This window comes from Typopeltis vanoorti, chromosome 22 (assembly GCF_054136105.1).
Source record: "Typopeltis vanoorti isolate ZY-2024b chromosome 22, IOZ_Tvanoo_1.0, whole genome shotgun sequence".
Classification (NCBI taxonomy): Eukaryota; Metazoa; Arthropoda; class Arachnida; order Uropygi; family Thelyphonidae; genus Typopeltis; species Typopeltis vanoorti.
The window spans coordinates 54,701,874-54,719,723 of NC_143570.1; the positions used below are offsets into that span (position 1 = coordinate 54,701,874).

At 37.4% G+C, this 17,850-nt stretch overlaps 1 protein-coding gene across 1 annotated transcript in view; it reads right to left on the reverse strand.

Moving 5' to 3' along the window:
* Nucleotides 1–2,415: 2,415 nt before the first annotated feature.
* LOC150094425 (uncharacterized) overlaps nt 2,416–17,850 on the reverse strand; it is a 54,508-nt gene continuing 39,073 nt past the window's right edge. Inside the window, exons 5-7 of the mRNA XM_090412312.1 lie at nt 14,645–14,814; nt 9,514–9,656; nt 2,416–4,948 (exon numbers count right to left, since the gene is read on the reverse strand). Of these exons, the coding sequence (XP_090268438.1) occupies nt 2,896–4,948; nt 9,514–9,656; nt 14,645–14,814 (2,366 nt within the window). The 3' untranslated portion in view covers nt 2,416–2,895. The remainder of the gene's footprint in view (nt 4,949–9,513; nt 9,657–14,644; nt 14,815–17,850) is intronic.

A 17,850-nucleotide genomic window follows, 5' to 3' on the forward strand; every position in this document is an offset into this window, starting at 1 on the left:
ATTCTCTGGCCGCTATGTTGTTTTGCAAAATGAAAAACCTGAATTTCCAGATGAAACCTTACCATGTCTCAGTTTTGCTGACTTACCATCAGTTGAAGAGGCATAATGAATATTCCTCCCATCCTAGATTGGATTCAAATGCAAGTATGTTCTAACGACTGCACCACACAAGGTCAAATACACCAAAGGAATTAGTAACATTTCAGAGGGGGAAAACTATAGCATGGTCTACCTTGTAAAGACCAAACAGATCTTTGTATCATGATTGTTGCTGAAGATGCAAAGAAAAGACAAAACCCAAAATAATAACATTAATTGCACTTCGTGTTATTGTTGAGATTCATTAACACTCATATTTTCTTTTTGAGAAGTTTCTTTTTTGAAGTATTTCTGAATTAAATATTTGTTTCATTATTTAAATAATTAGCACATTTTGAAAATAATTATACTTCAAACACCAACAAGGAAGAGCAGAACGGTGTAGCCACATGAATCGTCTGGCAGTACAGTGTTATTTGATAACTTTGGAATCCAGTGTACATGACTTCCTTGTCTGAAAAAGGTTACAATGCCAAAAGATGCAGTGAAAATAAGAAACACCTGGGGTAATATAAGGACGAAATGACCAGAAAATGAAAAAAAAAAAAAAAAAAAAACGTTACAGATTATGGCAATGATGATGAGGACATTGACATATAGAAATACAGAAGTGGAATTCCCCTGTACAAAGGTGCATAGCATAGATTTGGTTTTCTGATATTTAGGGAGAGGAAGAGATTTCAAAAGGATCTAGAGATAAGTAGTCATGGTAATGTCAGGTGTCTGGAATGTGGGATATGAGGTAGATTGGTGGAATGCCATTTGCAGATCTGGATTAAGAGGAGAAGGAGAATGACATGATATAGCTTTAATTGGCAAAGATTTCATACTAATTAATATACAAAGGGGAGGGGGCAGGTCTGGAAAGTTCTGATAAACACCTAGAACAAAAATGATATTAAAGCAACTGATATAATCACAAGAAAGAACATACGAGGATATGAGAACAAAGTTACCTTCATAACTCTGCTAAATGTGCTTTCTTGGGATTATATCAGTTGCTTTAATATTATTTTTGTTCCAGGTGTTTATCAGAACTTTCCAGACCACCTTCCCTCATAGAAGATATCTTTCTAAGATGTAACGAGGCCTTTTCTGGAATTTCACTGAATCACTGTTCTGTATAACTTCTTTTTCCTTACATTTTAATTGACTTATTTTTTTTTTATTATTACTGACGAAAAGTACCTCAATTAAAATGGAGTTATTAATGGAACTTAGTAATTCCTTAATGGAGTGCATACCTTTCCTGAGCTGAGACAAATTATACAAATATATCAAGGAATTAACCAATTTGGCTGAACATTCCTTTAGCATACGTGCTGATGTCCCATGGGACATAAAAACATATCTAAACTAATCTCGACAAATATTTCTTTCAGAAATTTCTACTACTTTCTGAGAGAAATTAGTAGAAAAATTTCCGCACATCATTGAAACAGTTATTATAACCAAAGATGACGACAACCTGTTATTAATTTCATAAGAAATTTGAAGGAAAGAATCCTTTGTACTATATTACCAATAATACAATAAGAAGAGAGCTTCAGTTGTCTTAGTCGGTTGCGACGAAACACGTGGGATGGAAAGACCTGGGTTCGAATCCTGTCTAGGACGTGAATACCTTTTATCAGGGTTTTCAACTGAAAATGAATTAGCGAGTTTGATACGCGGATGGAAGGGTTTTCCATACAGCAATCAGGCAAAATTGCCAAGCGAGCAGACGTAGTTTACACACACGCAATATACAGTATATATATATATGCTTTATGAATGTGACAAACTACCTTATCGTTAAATTATGTTTACGAAAGTCAACCTGCGTTGTTCGTGGGTTTTAAAGACTAAGGACCGCGGATTATTGTTATTAATACAGTAAGAAAATAAAGATTAAGAATGGACAAACTGGGAATGTATTAAATTCTCTATTTAAAGAAATACAACAAAAAAAAAAAAACGTTTTGTATCACATCCACCACCACTGAACCAGACTTTAAATTACGGAGGATACCTGGAACCAGACTTTAAATTACGGGGGATGATTTATGGATACACAAAAAGCATAAAAGCATGGTGATGGCTGATTATCACATGATATTTTCGAAGTGATATCAAAGAAGCTTAACCGGGGAAGAATAGGAAAGCTGATTGGAAGAAAAACCCAATCTCTGAACTTGTTAACAGAAAATATCAATGCATTCGTCCATGATAAGTCCTTCACTTTCTGGAGGATCCTGCGTAACAATAATAATATACAAACTGAAACGTATTATTGAGAATCTTTTATTGATACTGATATGTTGTGGTATGCCAAGTTTGCTTGCAGTAAGGTACTATGGGATGATGAAAAATATTTAGTACAATCCTTTATTGGTAACAACAAACATTTTAAATTAATGTTACTTATTTTCTAATAATCCCATTCCAGTGGGTGAAACAGTAGTTATACTGAGTTATTGTATGCTTTATCTTTTGGACTATAACTTACTAATCACAACTTGTTTATATATTTTTTATCAACGGAAACTTAAAAAAAAAATAAAATAAAATAAAATACTGGACAGTTCTTTCTCTCCCTGTGATTATGAGCCTTTGCACGGATTTGTACACTTGGCATTAATGATGTGAAGCACTGCTTCATTAATGCTGTAGAGATCCTCATGATTTCTGTGCGGAAATCAATGCAAAAACTACACAGCACTTTCCTTATTAAAATAAAAACAAGTGATTCAGTAACACAGAAGCTGATTCTTGCACTTCTTGAGTTGCTGCAGCCAAATGAGTTGATTGCAATGATCAGGTTTTATCACTGGGGTCTTTTATTTGCATGTCATCTGCTTTATTTATCGCATCACTTGAAGTTTCTTCTGATTTATATGTCGATCTGTCACTGTGCACTAGTGCAAGTCCTTTCTTTGTTTTGTCTTCGGATGATGGCAGACCCACAGGAATGCTTTCGAAAAAAGCCGAAGGAAATTTTTCGAGAATCGGCTTGGAAGAAAGTGATTCAGCCACTTTGCTGCGAATAACGGATTTTGGAAGAGTTGATATTTCAGAAGTCGACCTTTCGAGAATCCGCAGATTTGATTCGGACTGATTAAAGGTCGGCACCAGTTCCATGATTTCCGAAGTAGATCTTTCACCACTACTGTCTTCGGTGACAATACTCTCGCTACTAGAAGACCTCTTTCCTTCAGACCAAAGCTCATCATCCTCTTCCTCGATAATAGTTTCAGGCCAAGAACTAAATCTCGTCGGAAGTATGGATATCTGTTTCGGTAACATACGATCTTTAATTTCTGATATAGAATTGCTGTCTGTGCTTTCATCATCTGATTCCGCACCTTCAGATTCTTCCAAATCTGTGTCTTTAGGTTCAAAAGTGGAAGATTTCTGTTCTTCAAGGCTCTCGGATGACATGTCTGTCTTGGAATCGTTGACAGTATCGAGCATCGAATGCTGTTGATATTCCATTTGGTGGTAATCTTCCGAACTACTTGATGAAGTTCTGTTTGGTGGTATACTTCTAATAATTACATTGAACGTTGGGGACTTCTGTTTTTTATTACTTTCCTCCTCGTTTTCAGTACTTGCATACTCATCTGAAATAATTTGTGATGGAGAAAATTCAGGCAAACGATGTCTAATAATAACATTAAATACTGGACTTTTTGCACGACTCACCACATGATTATCATGGGGTTTTATTGCTTTTCCTTCTATATCTTCAGAGGTTGACCCTGATAAAATTTCTTCTTCAGATTCGTGCAGAGGGGGCTGGTAAGTATCTTTTATTACAAGAGTTTCTGGAACTTGACATACATGTTTCAACTCTGTCTCTTGTTTAGTTGTTGTAGTCGTGTCCAAAACCTCGGTCACCGTCTCTTTGTTGATATAGTAGTCAGTAATAGTCGCCAGTTGGAGTAAAGCAGAACTGGGTTGTGAAATTGCATTATCTTCCTCAGTATCGTACCATGCATCATCAGTAGTGCTAACATAAATTGGATTCAGTTGTCCTAAATCAGTCTGGGATCCATCTTCGGGGACAAGCATAAGTTCCCTGTCTTCACTCCTACTATGTTCTGACAAACTGGAATCTTCAAAAAGCTTTGGTGGAGGCAACAGATGGCGTTTCTTGTTTACTTTGGCATATAGTGGACCATTGTTTAGCTGCTTTTCTGCTTCTGATGTATCTGGCCTGACGATAGCATAATTTCTGTTCCATGAACGCCAGTATACTAATTCTTCTGGTTCAAGAACAGTTGTAACTGTCTGGTCCTCTATTCCACGTAATTTTGGAAGAGTCGCATCGCCATTGCTCGTTTCGCGGGCTGTTATATCAGGAAGGAACCTAACCTCTTTAGAACTGATAAGATTAAGTGTTTTGCTACCTCCGTAATCTCTGCTTCTGTAGCTCTGGATGCGGTGGCTCTTTCTTGGTTGATCTCTGACCATTCTCCATCTGTCCGTTTCAATATCTAGTGAAGATCTATTTAGTAACTCAGAAGGCTGAGATTCTGTTTCATACTGAGAAATCTGTGGTGTTAATGGAACTGCTTCAGAAACATGGCTGGAACTGACTGTTGCTCTAGGAATTCGAACGGGATCAAGAAAAGAAAAATTTCCTAAAGTAGTTGCACTTAGTTTAGTTAATTCACTCTCTGGACCGGAGTGAAAAATCTTTCTTTTTCGAACTAAACGAACGTGTCGTTTCTTCAAGCAAAAGTAAGCTACTCCTAATCCAAGAGTCAATAGTGACAGAAACAGCAATGCACAGATGATTAATAAAATTTCTATCTCTGACAGTCCAGCTGTCGCAACTGTAGGCATCACTGTCGTTGGACCCAATCTGAAAAAAAAAAAAAAAAAAAAAGAAAGAAAGAAAAGGCCATTAAAATTATAAACTATAAAGTTAAATATAAGAAATAAATATAGGACAAAAGTTTCTTATGTAAGCTTCCACTTATCAATCGAATGCCCTGTTTCTTGTTCTGCTGAACACGTAAATGACCTTTCAATCCAACGGTCGTCCGACTTGTTCCACACAACTGATTTACTACTATCTATTTGCAGTGGGGATGTGAATAGATTGTACTAGAACTACCCTGATGGCATCTAGAGTAAGCTGAACAAAAGTTTAAATGAAAAGTCAAACATTCTCAACTGCAGAAGTGAAAAAATATGAAAATTAAAAGGGTTTGCATGCTTATACATAATCATGATAAAAGTGGTTACGTAAGTTTAATATTTCTTGCTCTGTCCACAGTAAACTGATTAATGAAGCAATCAATATTTTATAAGTTTCTCTTAATCTTTGTTACAGTCGACTGTTGGAATATATACCAAATAGGTAATAAACATAAAATGGTTAACAACATCATTATTGACAGCTTAGCTAGCACTCAGCATGACACTCGTGGGAAATTTCAAATCCTTCTACCTTTGCTATACCACTGCTGCAACAACAGAAATGTTCTACCATTTCAGTATGTATAAGAAATTTGAAATCTTGCATACGTAAAAAGTTCAGACTTCCTGCTAGCAAGTCAATTTTCTGTGATTTCAGACCAGCAGTTTAACATTGCTTGCTCTACGATGTTCTTATTGCGCTGAAACACAAGATAAGAAAGTGCGCACTAATGTGTGCACTTTTCTTTCTTCCTTCCTTTTCTAGGAATATATTCAGCCTTGTGCAAAACAGAATACTAATTTTGGTGTTCGGAAAACAAGCCATCTTTGAAAAAACATTTTACGTGTCTTACCGCTAAATGTCATTCTTTTGTGCCATAGTCTCATTCAAAGTCACCACTCACCAGTAATCAAATGCTGTCATATATAACAAGTCTACCATGTTAAACTTATCTCACATATTTTGATTTGCAAAGCTTTCAGATGCTTTATGAATCTCACCCACAAAAGACTAGAAAATTTCGTACAACCCACCAATAACGTAAATAGCCCAATAATTAGATAATGTAATAAGGTTTCCCTACTCTAGAGACTAAATACGCACTTTTCAGACGACTTAAGGCCTTCTGTATATTAGGTAGAGTATGGATCTCACTCCGGACTACGAAATTCGTCTCCTAAACACTTTTATAATGGAAATCGAACCGTACCCTTTTAGTTGACAAGAGGCGACGATATCCACGAGATGCCCACTATCTCACAAATATAACTGTCACTGAAACCATAGCTGAAATATCATGAAGTCAATAAAATAAAATAAAAAAACTTTTAAGTGGCACTAACACTTTAACATCATCCGTGTGCCTTGCTGGCAGGAAAATACATATATTCCAAATAAAATAAAATAAAAAACGCCTCGGAGGTGCGGTCGAAAGAGCCGAGTTTTTCTTTTTGAAAAAGTCATCCCGTAGGATGCAATGAACATAATATGTATAATGAATTTTCAACTCAAGATAGGCTGGCCTCACGAGGGTCGCAAGATCTCAAAGAGTTTTTCGCTCAAAAAGGCAAACCAGCCTCCGAATACAAGTGGTTTTAGTTTCCTTTTTTTTTTTTTTTTTGTTATGTCGGGTATTAACATAGCAGGAAAAATGTTGGTTTAGTCAGCTAGGATTATACCAAAATAATAGAGGCCAACATGTTTAACTGAGTATGATCTCCGCAACCAGTTTACCTGTTTCTGTTTCGCGAGATGAAAAACGTTTCCGAGAGAAAAGACATCAGCTACGAGGGGATCTGGAAAGTTCTGATAAGCATCTAGAACGAAAATGATATTAAAGCAAATGATATAACCACAAGAAAGAACATACGAGGATATTAGAATATAAGTACATAAGTTACCTACACAACTCTGCTACTAGTGTGTTTTTTATTGTGGTTATATCAGTTGCTTTAATATCATTTTTGTTCAAGGTGTTTAAAGAAACTTTCCATCCCCCCCCCTTGTAATGTATTTTCAGTTGAAAAGCCTTGATAAATATTCCTTGCATCCTAAACGAGATTCGAACCACGGTTTCTCCAACCAAAGGAAAATTCTTCATATGGTTCTCGAGAGCTCACTACGGACAAGCCATTACCATATTGAATAAGTGGAAAAGCATATGCTGTAGATTAGACTGATCAGAATTGATTAAGTTAAATAAAAGCTACAAAGCATATGTGACGTCTCTTAACTGCCTAATATTCTCAGGCCAATTTGTTTTGCAAAGGAAATAATGTATGTTTTAAGGAGCAACTTCTGCCACTTCCATCTGGGACCAGATAACTTGATTTCGAGTGAAAAGATTTTAAATTCTTCAGATTAGATCTCTGAATGCTCAGACTATGATTTTTTTAAAATAACAAATACGTGCTTCACTCTGCACTAAAGGAATTTGCTTATTGGAAATAGACTATTTCTCACACTGAGGCTTACAATATATCAGTGTTCAATGTGAAAAAAAAATTGATTGAAATTTTATTTTGAGTAGCGGTTTCCTCTCTGTGCTTGTGTAGCCTTGTGGAAATGGCCATAGCTCTGAGCCATCCGAAGAAAAACGGTTATAGGTTTGATTCTAGTGCCGATTCCGACCAAAGAAAGTTTTCTAGATCTCCAGCAAGTTCTCTGGTTGATCAATCTTTGGAACAAGCAAGCTGGGTTCTTCCTCCCGGAAACTTTGATCCCGTATCCTAAACAAATCGGTCGTAGAATTCACGCTATTATATTATAGACAATAATACGAGAGGTTTAAGGCTAAGATATGGCATCAACTGTTGCCTTACTCTCTATCCCGAAAGCCATGGTTGATAGTTTGAGGCTCGCTATCTGTAAAGGCTCAAGGGTGGAGACGCTGTTATCTGTCTTTTCCAAGAATAGTTAGCACTCAAAAAGTTCTGCCTACTCCATTTTGGAGAATAAAAGGAATTAGAGATTGTTTTTTTTTTTTCTTTTCTGAGTTTCCTCTTTGATCAGTCACTGTGGGTCATGGTTGATGCTTTCTTCCCATCAGACGTTCCCTTAATGTCAAAATATGACAGGGATCCGTGTTTTCGTTCATCTTATTCCCCCAATACATTAATAACTCTCTCTCTAAACCTCAAATGCTATTCATAATTTTGTTCATGGCAGTACATTCCATTCGTCTTCTTAATTTTACAAATCATTGGATCATTATTAAGTGATAAAATTATCCAGACTTCATGAGTTTCCATAATCAATGTCTTAAACACTTGTCTGCCATTCTCAGGTAAAGTAAGGACAGCCTCGTGAACTTCAACAACCCTGTCTCATTTCTCCTAAGACAGATCTCACTTCGCTTCCTTCAAGATCAGTCTTTTCGGACTGACATATACCTCTAGCCCTTTTCTCTAACCTTTCCATGGCCAATTTACCCCCCCCCCCAAAAAAAGTGTCCTTTTTCCGTTTTAACACAACTCATATGTACAGTTCCTGCTATGATACATAAATCCTAAATGCGTCCAACGTTTTAATAGTGTTCTCACATTTCAGATGATGCATCCACAACCACTCTAAAAATGCTTTATATTATCCTAAACAGAAGTCTGCTTAACAGATGATCTCACCCTAGGAGAATCACTGTAATCATAAAAAGTGAGTGGAGTGGGTCTCATCTTATGATATTCCCATAGGTATTTCCAGAAGTACTACTTCGTCAAATTGGCTAACAACATTCCCCCATTTTCTTCTCAGCATGCAACAGTATGATCGGTTGCTGGTCAACATCCATATACAATTCAGCTTCAAACTTACCAAACCAACTTCTCATTCGACCCTTTCGTTACATCTACTACTGTTCTTCGGAACAGTCTTTCATATATATGATTTCTCCACAAACTACAACCTCCTACTATTCAAGAAACATATCAATGGGTTTCGTCCTTTTCCTTAACCACTTTTCACGCTCGCTTGTGTTGTAGGTTTTGTCATGTATTCATACGTGCAATAATATTAAAAAAAAAAAAAATTGTTTAGTACGGATCCCTTGCATCAGATTGCACGAAGTGATTTAAGAGATAAACTAATGTGATGATCAAACAGAACGTTTATTGATAAAGTAAATTTTATTAATAAAAATTTAAAATATTTCTGTTCCTTTTCCCCTCCCAAAATAATAATAATAAATAAGCCAACGCCTTTTATTCCCTTATAGAGAGTAGGTGAGGCCTTTATACCCTATCTAGCTTTTGGAGACTGAGTGGGCAGTAAACAAACTCATAAATTTTTACAAATTATGCAAGGACTTCTCCATGGTATCTATCTTATAAAATGAGGGGGGGTGTAATATTACCAGAATATTATGTCTTTTGCAATGACACCACTTTGCAGTTTTAGATCCTCACAAATGTATCTGATTTAAAAAAAAAAAAAAAAAAAAAAAAAAACCGTAATAGTGAGGAAAGGGACAGAAGTGTACTCAAAAAGTTCTATTTCAGTTCACTACTTACGTAATTGGTGCGACGACTCTATTCGGAGGTGGGGCTATTGGAGGAGGGTAGCGACACACGACTGTTTTAGTCTCATCTTCTTCCAGTTCCAAAGCTCGATGAAATCGAATGGTTACATTATTAATAAACTCCCGGGGAGAAACCTGGAAAATAATGAATTCATTGTTAAATGAAAGAAATTTCCCTTTAAGTGATGTGCTTAAATGTACTTATTTTACTACCGATTATATCTGAATAAAATGAAAGTGCTTTTATTAAGCAGGTTTCACAATTATTCAGCTTTATGTGAATACAACAGAAGGCAGATATTTACATTTAAACAGCAAGAGCAGTTGCAAGTCTTAGTTCTTTGAGTAGTGACTTGTGAACAGTGCTCTTTTGAAAGCAAATAATTCAGGATATATGTTGCTGCTAGTAGTAAACAGCCCAAGCAATATTGCCGATTTGTGTGAGCAGGCGTGTTCGCGACTGCGGTAAATTATTGAACTTACCAAATGCAAAAGGACAAAAAAGTGCGTTCGTGTTTATACTATATCCCACGAGAGTTCGATGCTGCGATGTTTTTATATGAATAAGAGTGAAAGTGAGAAGAGGGGGGGTCGAGAGTTAGAAAGATTGAATGATAGAGAGAATGTGTCGCGAGATTCGGAAGTTGAATTGGATTGGATGAGGCAAAAAATGAAATGGATGCGGAACGTAATATTACCGTTGAGGCATTGGATATGAGGCAGGAGTTAGCAAAAGAGTTAATAGTATTAATAGGTACGAATGATTTGAGAGAGGACAAAGAGTGTGTCAGAATGGATATCAGGAGGTTGCTTAGAAAGATAAAAGAGAATAGTGTGATAGGAAGGGTAGTTAACGTGTTGCTAGGTTTGACTGTGGTGAAATGAGGCGGAGAGCAAGGATTATGAATGATATGCTGGCTGAAATGTGTGAGGAGACGGGAGTACAGTTTTTTAATGTGTGGAATGAGTTTGAGGGACGAAGTGAGCTGTATGGGAGAGATGGACTGCATTTGAGTGGTTATGGTGTGAGTCACTTGGAGAGACTGCTGCTGGAAAGTAGAGAAGTGAATAGAGAGAATGAATCAGATCGAGTGGGAAGTGATGTGGAAGAGCGGGAGAGTAAGACAGGATAGATTGAAGAGGTGGTTATGAATGAGAAAGTGAGTGGTATGAGTATAGAAAATGAGAGAATCGGTGTGCAAGAGGAGCAAGGAAACGGGGAGGCTCGGGGTGGACAGGGGTACACAGCGTGAGAAAGGTGGATGCTCCGAGAGGAGGTGAGAGCATGTGTAGAGAGGAAAGGAATGGGATGACCGGGAATCAAGAGGAAGCAGTTGGAATTGAGAAGGGTTTTAAAATGAAGCAGAAAGGGAAATGGCCCCAGGCGAGCATGGAGAGATCACACCGAGTGAGTGGTATCAGTGGAACTAGCTGTAGATTCAGAAATGAGCTGTTGTGTTTGTATACAAATGCTAAAAGTATAAGAAACAAGGCAGATGAAATGGCTGCACTAATTGCATCTGTTCACCCAAAGATTGTCGGAATAAGTAAGACATGGTTGGAAGAGGATGACATCCTGACAGGAATAGAGATGGAAGGGTATGATGTGTTTCGTGAGGACAGAAGGGGTAAAAAGGGAGGGGGAGTGCTATTGATGCTAGAGAAAGAGTTATGTCCATATAAAGTAGAGATGCAAGAGGGAAATAGTGCCAGCAGTTTTGAGGCAGTATGGTGTGAGATAGAGGTGAATGGAATCAAATACTTAGTGGGATGTTATAGAACAGGTAATGTGGATGGTGGTGATAATGAAATGTACAATTAAATTAGCCAAGTAAATAAGAAAAGGGTGATCATTATGGGTGATTTTAATTATGGCAATATAGACTGAAATGATGAGATAGCAACTGGAAGTAAAGAAAATGAGTTTCTTGAGTTTTTGAGGGATAACCACCTCAGACAGTATGTAACAGAGGGCACACGAGGATTAAGGGTCTTGGATTTCGTCATCTGATCAGAGGATGTAATTATAAATGAGGTGTGTCAAATCATACACCAATTGGTGAGAATAACCATGAGGTGATTATCTGGGTGGTTGCCAGCAGTGCGAGGACCTCAGTGAGAAAAGGGTATATGTGGAACTACAAGGGGGCTGATTATGAAGAGCTCGGGAGACAGCTTGCAGCTGTAGCGTGGAATGAGGAGTTAGCTGGAAAAAAGATCAATGCAGCTTGGGGGATTTTCAAAAACTGTTTAGTAGATGCAATGTCTAAATGTATTCCAAGGGTGAGAAGGTTAAATAAGGTGGGTGTGAGATGGATGAATAAAGAGATTAAGCATGCGATACAGAGAAAAACGGCATTGTGGAGGCAGCATAAGAGAAGTGGAAATAACCAATTCCATGAGGTCTACAAAGACCAAGCAAGGAGGGTGACTTGGTTGGTGAGGGTAGCTAAAGAGAGGTGTGTACAGCAGTTGGCTAATGAAGCCAAAAAGAATCCTAAGCCAGCAAAAGAAAGAATAATTATGGAAGGATGGCATTGATTGGAGAAAATGGTATAAAGAGAGCTGATGCAGAATGTGTGGTGGAGATACTTAATGAGCAGTTCATAAAGATCTTTCAATCTTATTAATGTGACTTCATGGAGGGATTGAGAGCAGTTGATGATAGGGGAGGAGAGAGACTGACTGTAGGTGAGCAAGAGGTGTATGGGAAGTTGAGTAAACTAGATGTAAATTAGGCTATGGGACTTGATAATATATCACCTGGTATTCTGAAAGAATGTGTGCCAGGGAGTTGACATCTGCCTTGACATATTTTTTTAATACGAGTCTTGCACTCGGTCAAGTTCCTAAGGAGGGCAAAATTGTGCCACTTCATAAAGGAGGTGATCGAACTCAAGCATCAAAGTATAGGCCTACCTGTGTGTCAGGTGTTGTGGTTAAGTTGTTGGAAAAGCTTGTGAGAACTAGGATCCAGAGTTGGGTTGATAACAATTGTATTATCTTTGATGGACAGCATGGATTTGCTAAAGGGAGGTCATGTTTTAGTAATCTACTTACTTATTACAATAAAGTGACTGCTTCCTTGGACAGAGGAGAAGGATACACAATCATATACTTGGATTTCGCGAAAGCTTTTGATAGAGTACCTCATGATAAGTTGATAGTCAAACTAGAGCAGATGGGGTTGGATATTAGATTAGTGCATTGGATTGGAGACTGGCTATCTGATAGGTATCAACAAGTTGCGTATGGGGGTGCGATATCCAGGAAAAGGAAAGTCACTAGTAGAGTGCCTCAGGGGTCTGTTTTAGGGCCATTACTATTTAACTTGTATATTAATGATATTGGCGAAGATTTGGATGGATATGTTCAGTTGTTTGCAGATGATGCAAAGTTGGGACGAACTATAAAGGGTAGTGAGGATGTTGTGGCCTTGCAAGAAGACTTGAATAAATTGAGTGATTGGGCACGGAAATGGGGATGCGAGTTCAATGTTGCAAAATGTAAGGTTTTAAAATTTGGAAAACAAAGATGGGATGCAGAATTTATGCTTGGTGAGAATATATTGTTGGAGATAGAAGAAATAAGAGATCTGGGGGTAATAGTGGATAAGGATCTAAAATTCAGGGGACACATCGCCAAAATTGTGAAGACAACACAAAGGCTTCTGGGAATGATGCGGAGGACACTGAGGTGTAGAAGTAGGGAGATTCGTGTTCCGTTGTATAAGGCTTTGATAAGGCCACACATGGAGTATTGTGCCTAGATTTGGTCACCGGGTTTTCCTAAGGATGAAGAGATGTTGGAAAGGGTCAAAAGGTGACTGACTACGGTAGTTTCTGACCTCCGGAATGTTGAGTATGAGGAAAGATTGAGAAGATGTAATTTGCAGAGTTGGACAGGAGGAAGAGGTGAGATATGATAGAGACCTACAAGTTGGTAAGGGGATGTTATAGGATCAATGCTGGAGAAGTTTTACAGAGAATAGTGGGAAATCAGGGGAGAACCAGAAGTCATCTCCGGAAACTGTATAAAGAGGGTGTGAGAGGCAGGTTTTTTTCGTGCAGAGTTGTGAATTATTGGAATGCCTTGCCTGAGAATGTGGTGTCTGCAAAGAGTTCGAATGTGTTTAAAACACGGTATGATGAGCTGTGTGTGTGTGATAAAAGGACCTCCCAGATGAGCTTTTGACTCCATGAGGTCTTGGGGGGGTGGTAATAATAGTAATAATAATATTTGTACTGAAGCAGTGGCGTAGCTAAAGCTTTTGCCGCTCCTCAATACGCACCAAAAATACTATAAAAAGTCAAAATGAGTATAGGGAAATCAATTAAAACACTATGTTTATTTTTGAAGTAAAACTTTAATTTCAACATTCTAAAATGTTATTTTGCTTGCTTTTCTGTTAGTAAAATTTCGATAACATTGGCGAAGTCTATTTCATAGTAATGTAGATAATTCTTAATCAATTTTAATTTACAAAAACTCTTCTCACAACCAGTAACACTTACAGCAATTGTGAGGAAAATTCGCAGTAGTATTACAATATTTGGAAATGAGTTCTCGAGACTGTATTTTAGAATTAACTGCAAAAGTTCAAAAAGGTTCAAAGTGCCGCCCGGGGAGGACACTCTCCCCCCCCCCCTCCCCAAGCTAAGCCACTGTACTGAAGTTGTTATCAAGTCTGAAGTCGTCGATATCTGGTCACAGTCTGGACAAAATTTTTCTAGGAAGAGAGATGAGCTTGTTCATTTTCTTTTTAATCTGATAAAATTAATGCATTGAAAACAATTAGGATTAACTGTATGGCATGAGAAAATGTAACTGACTGAAATTGGATCGATAAAGAAGTTTTCGATATACTCATAGCAGGAATCAATTCAATATGGATGCGGTTCATTGCACGCCCAAAGAAAAACAGGGGGAGTGAAGTGTTATGGTCACGCTTTCTAATGATATTAATGGTTAGGAGAAAGCCTAGCATGTCATGAATAAGTAATTAACTACATGTGCAACATCGCGTTCAGATGTTTATAAATACCAAGTGAGATCTCAATTCTAAAATCGAAACTTGATACAAATAATTACTTACGGTTATTCACAAAATACAGCATATTTACCTGGCGTGTTCCACATCCTTTCAAGGGTATTCTTATTTCGTAGGAATAGCCGCGATCCCCGAATATTTTGCAAGGAGTTCGCCGCTCATGGAAGGCGTAAATGACACCTTGAAAGGGAGCAGTAAAGTTGATCTTGACGACCATGTCCCCCGATTCACAAGAAAGGTAAGCTAAAAAGAAATTAGTCATGAAGCATTCCTAGATGGATATGCATACCTAATAATATTTAAATTTGATGACCAACAACTATAGTACAGCATTGCATTTATGATCTTTCCTCATGCATAACTTCAAAGAATAATTGTGTATGTGTTTGTGTGTGCGCTCGCTCTAAAAGGTGGGCATATTATTTTGAATACTATGCCCACCTTTTAACAATTGTAACAATTCTGTGATTATTGGATTGTGGCGGCTAGTTTTAGCGCCTCAATGGCGTTTTGGCAAAAAGACGCCACGTTCATCCTTCAGCTGGAGGGGAAAAAAAAAAAGGTCGCGAGTTTGATACCGTTGCGGGCATGGATGTTTGTGATTGTCTTACTTTGTGCACTGCTATAATCTTTGATATTGTGCGGTATGACCTTTGCCATCCTTGCACCATTAAAACCATAAATCATCATCGGCTGGAAAAGATGTGGATGCGATTTAACTTGTGTATGACATGAAGACTCTTTATATCATGTTTTCATTTGAAATATGAATTAGTCTCGAAAAGTAGTATGGTTTCCTTCCCACAAAACAGACGCCACACAATTAACAGAAAAATATTTCACAGGGAGTTCTCGTAGTATTAGTATACACCAGCTATTGCTCTCCGATGAAGTTAAATTAATAATACTACATGAGTTACATGCATCACATGATTAACGGAAATGATTTTATTATTGGTTAATATTTCGCGTGGTTAGCCTAGTGGCTTTGCGCTTCGCAACCATATGCCTGGGAAAGGAGTGTCCCAGGTTCGATTCCCGTCGAAGACGTGAGGAACTTAATGATCTTCCTCAGGTGTGGGTGTGGGCAGTAGGGTTTTTTCCGCCTTTTTTATCTGGCGTTTTTCATCTCGCAAGCAGGCAAACAAACCGGCCCCGTGAACATACGCTTCTACAGCCAAAAATATATCACCCCCCCCCCCAGCGGCAGACTAGGCGACAGGTCGGTTGGGAGCGGTACTTACAAGAAGTCGCATCTAAGTAACACGCGGACCCTGCACAGGAAGCGGGAATAACGCGTAGTGAAAGAAGAAGATTTTATTATTGGTTAACTGGAGTTTGTTTTTAATGTTCGGAATGGTCTAATAATACGGCCTTCAAGAAGGCCATATTAAGAGACAGTGGTGCTTCTGCAATTGCGTTTGTGATATTGTTCTGTGTTTTATTCAGTTTGAGGTGGGTGTGTTTTGAGAGATGAAGTCTTTAATCTTCTTTTTTCCTAAAGTGTGTGTTTAGTGATTAGTAATCGAAGTTTATTAATTTTTAAGAGAATATGGTGTCATTGGTCTTTCTTTCTTTCTTTTTTTTTCTTGGTGATGATGGTACTTATGGTTTTAGTTTTTTTTTTTTTTTTTATTTTAAGCGCTAGGAATGGGACTTTGTGTGTGTATGTAGCATAAATATGCTGTTATTGGTTCTCTTTCTGTCTTTTTCTTGGTTTTGGTAACAGCGTTTCTGGTACTTATGTGAAGGTTTTTTAATTCGAAGGAGTGATATGTTGGATTCATGCAGCTTAGCTTTTGAAGACCGCACTGCATAGGTGTTAGATTCTTGTTCCCACATTTTTATTTACGGAAGGGATGATATATCGTTTTCCCTGATTTTAAAATATTTGGTTAGTTTACGAGGACTGCAGAGCAAACGTTTATAGTAGTGTGTTGGTGGTTCTTGGGATCGGAATTGCTGCTGGTAATTTTTTTACTTGGAGGTTTGCATTTTTCTTTGGCTGTTTGTTAGGTTTTTCCGCTCTCTCGGCGTAAAACAAATATCTTGAAGTGTTTGTTGCGTTACTTGTCGTTTCTTTATTTAATTAGTAGGTGTGATGGTATTGATGAGCTCTGCTCCTGTATGTTTGCTTTGTTTTATTATTATATTGTATTTGTTATTGCTTGTTTTGTTAATTTTATTATATTGTTTTATTCCTCTGTGTTCCGTATCGTATTTTGCATAATACTTTTGCTGTCTTTTTTTTTATGCTTGATATTGTTTTCTGATCTCCATATGAATCGCGTGATCGTCGATACTCTAGATCAGGGATGGGGAACCCTTGGCACGCGTGTCAAAAGTGGCACGCCAACGACCTTTTTCCGGCACGCAACCCAGGGCTCACCTTAAAAATAATTAATTAAATAAATACATAACCAACATCCTATGATAGGTTTTCATTGCATCATACACGAAGAGACTTTATGTGCAAAATCTGGCTTAAAGGAATTTCAAGAAGTGATGCAAACAGTAACCAAGGTTGTTAAATACGTTTATGCACGTGCTTTGAATAAATCTCAATTTCAGAATCCATTGAATGAGGTGGATTCTGTGTACAAAGGAATAATAATGTAAGGTCTTGTTATGAAACGATTTGTTGAATGCCTGGATGAGATAAATCTCTTTGTGACTAATCAACAAATGTCTTATAAAGAAATGTATGACATAGTGTGGGTTTGTAAATTGATGTTTTGCAGATTTTTGAGAACGTTTAAATTACTTTAACCTTAAACAACAGGGCTCTTGTAACGCTCTTGATGTTATGTTTGATGGTATAAAGGCATTTGAAATGAAACTAGCAGTTTTATAAAGGGGATGTAGACAGTGAAAGATTTAGATATTTTCCAAACATAAAGAAATACATCAATTATCTCAAAAAAGGATGACAAAACAGACCGCCAATGTCTTCAAAAAGTTATTTTTAAATAACTTTTTGAAGTTATTGTGTTCATTGTTGAGTAGTTCTCTCTAAGATTTGTTAAGTTCAGAGAATTAGAAGAGACTGCAAAATTCATTAAATTTCCAGACACTATAAAACTAGATGAATTAAACTTGCAGATGTTTTCGTGGATAAATATTGCGGATTTTGAAATTCAGTTGATTGTTTTTCAAAGTAGCCCAATTTGGAGGCAGAAATTTGTTGACCTCAGAGTCAACAATCTATTTGATTTTGAAAATATTGAAAAGGAGCGATTAGAGACGAGAGTAACAGAGAGAAGTACGAAAAACTAGATA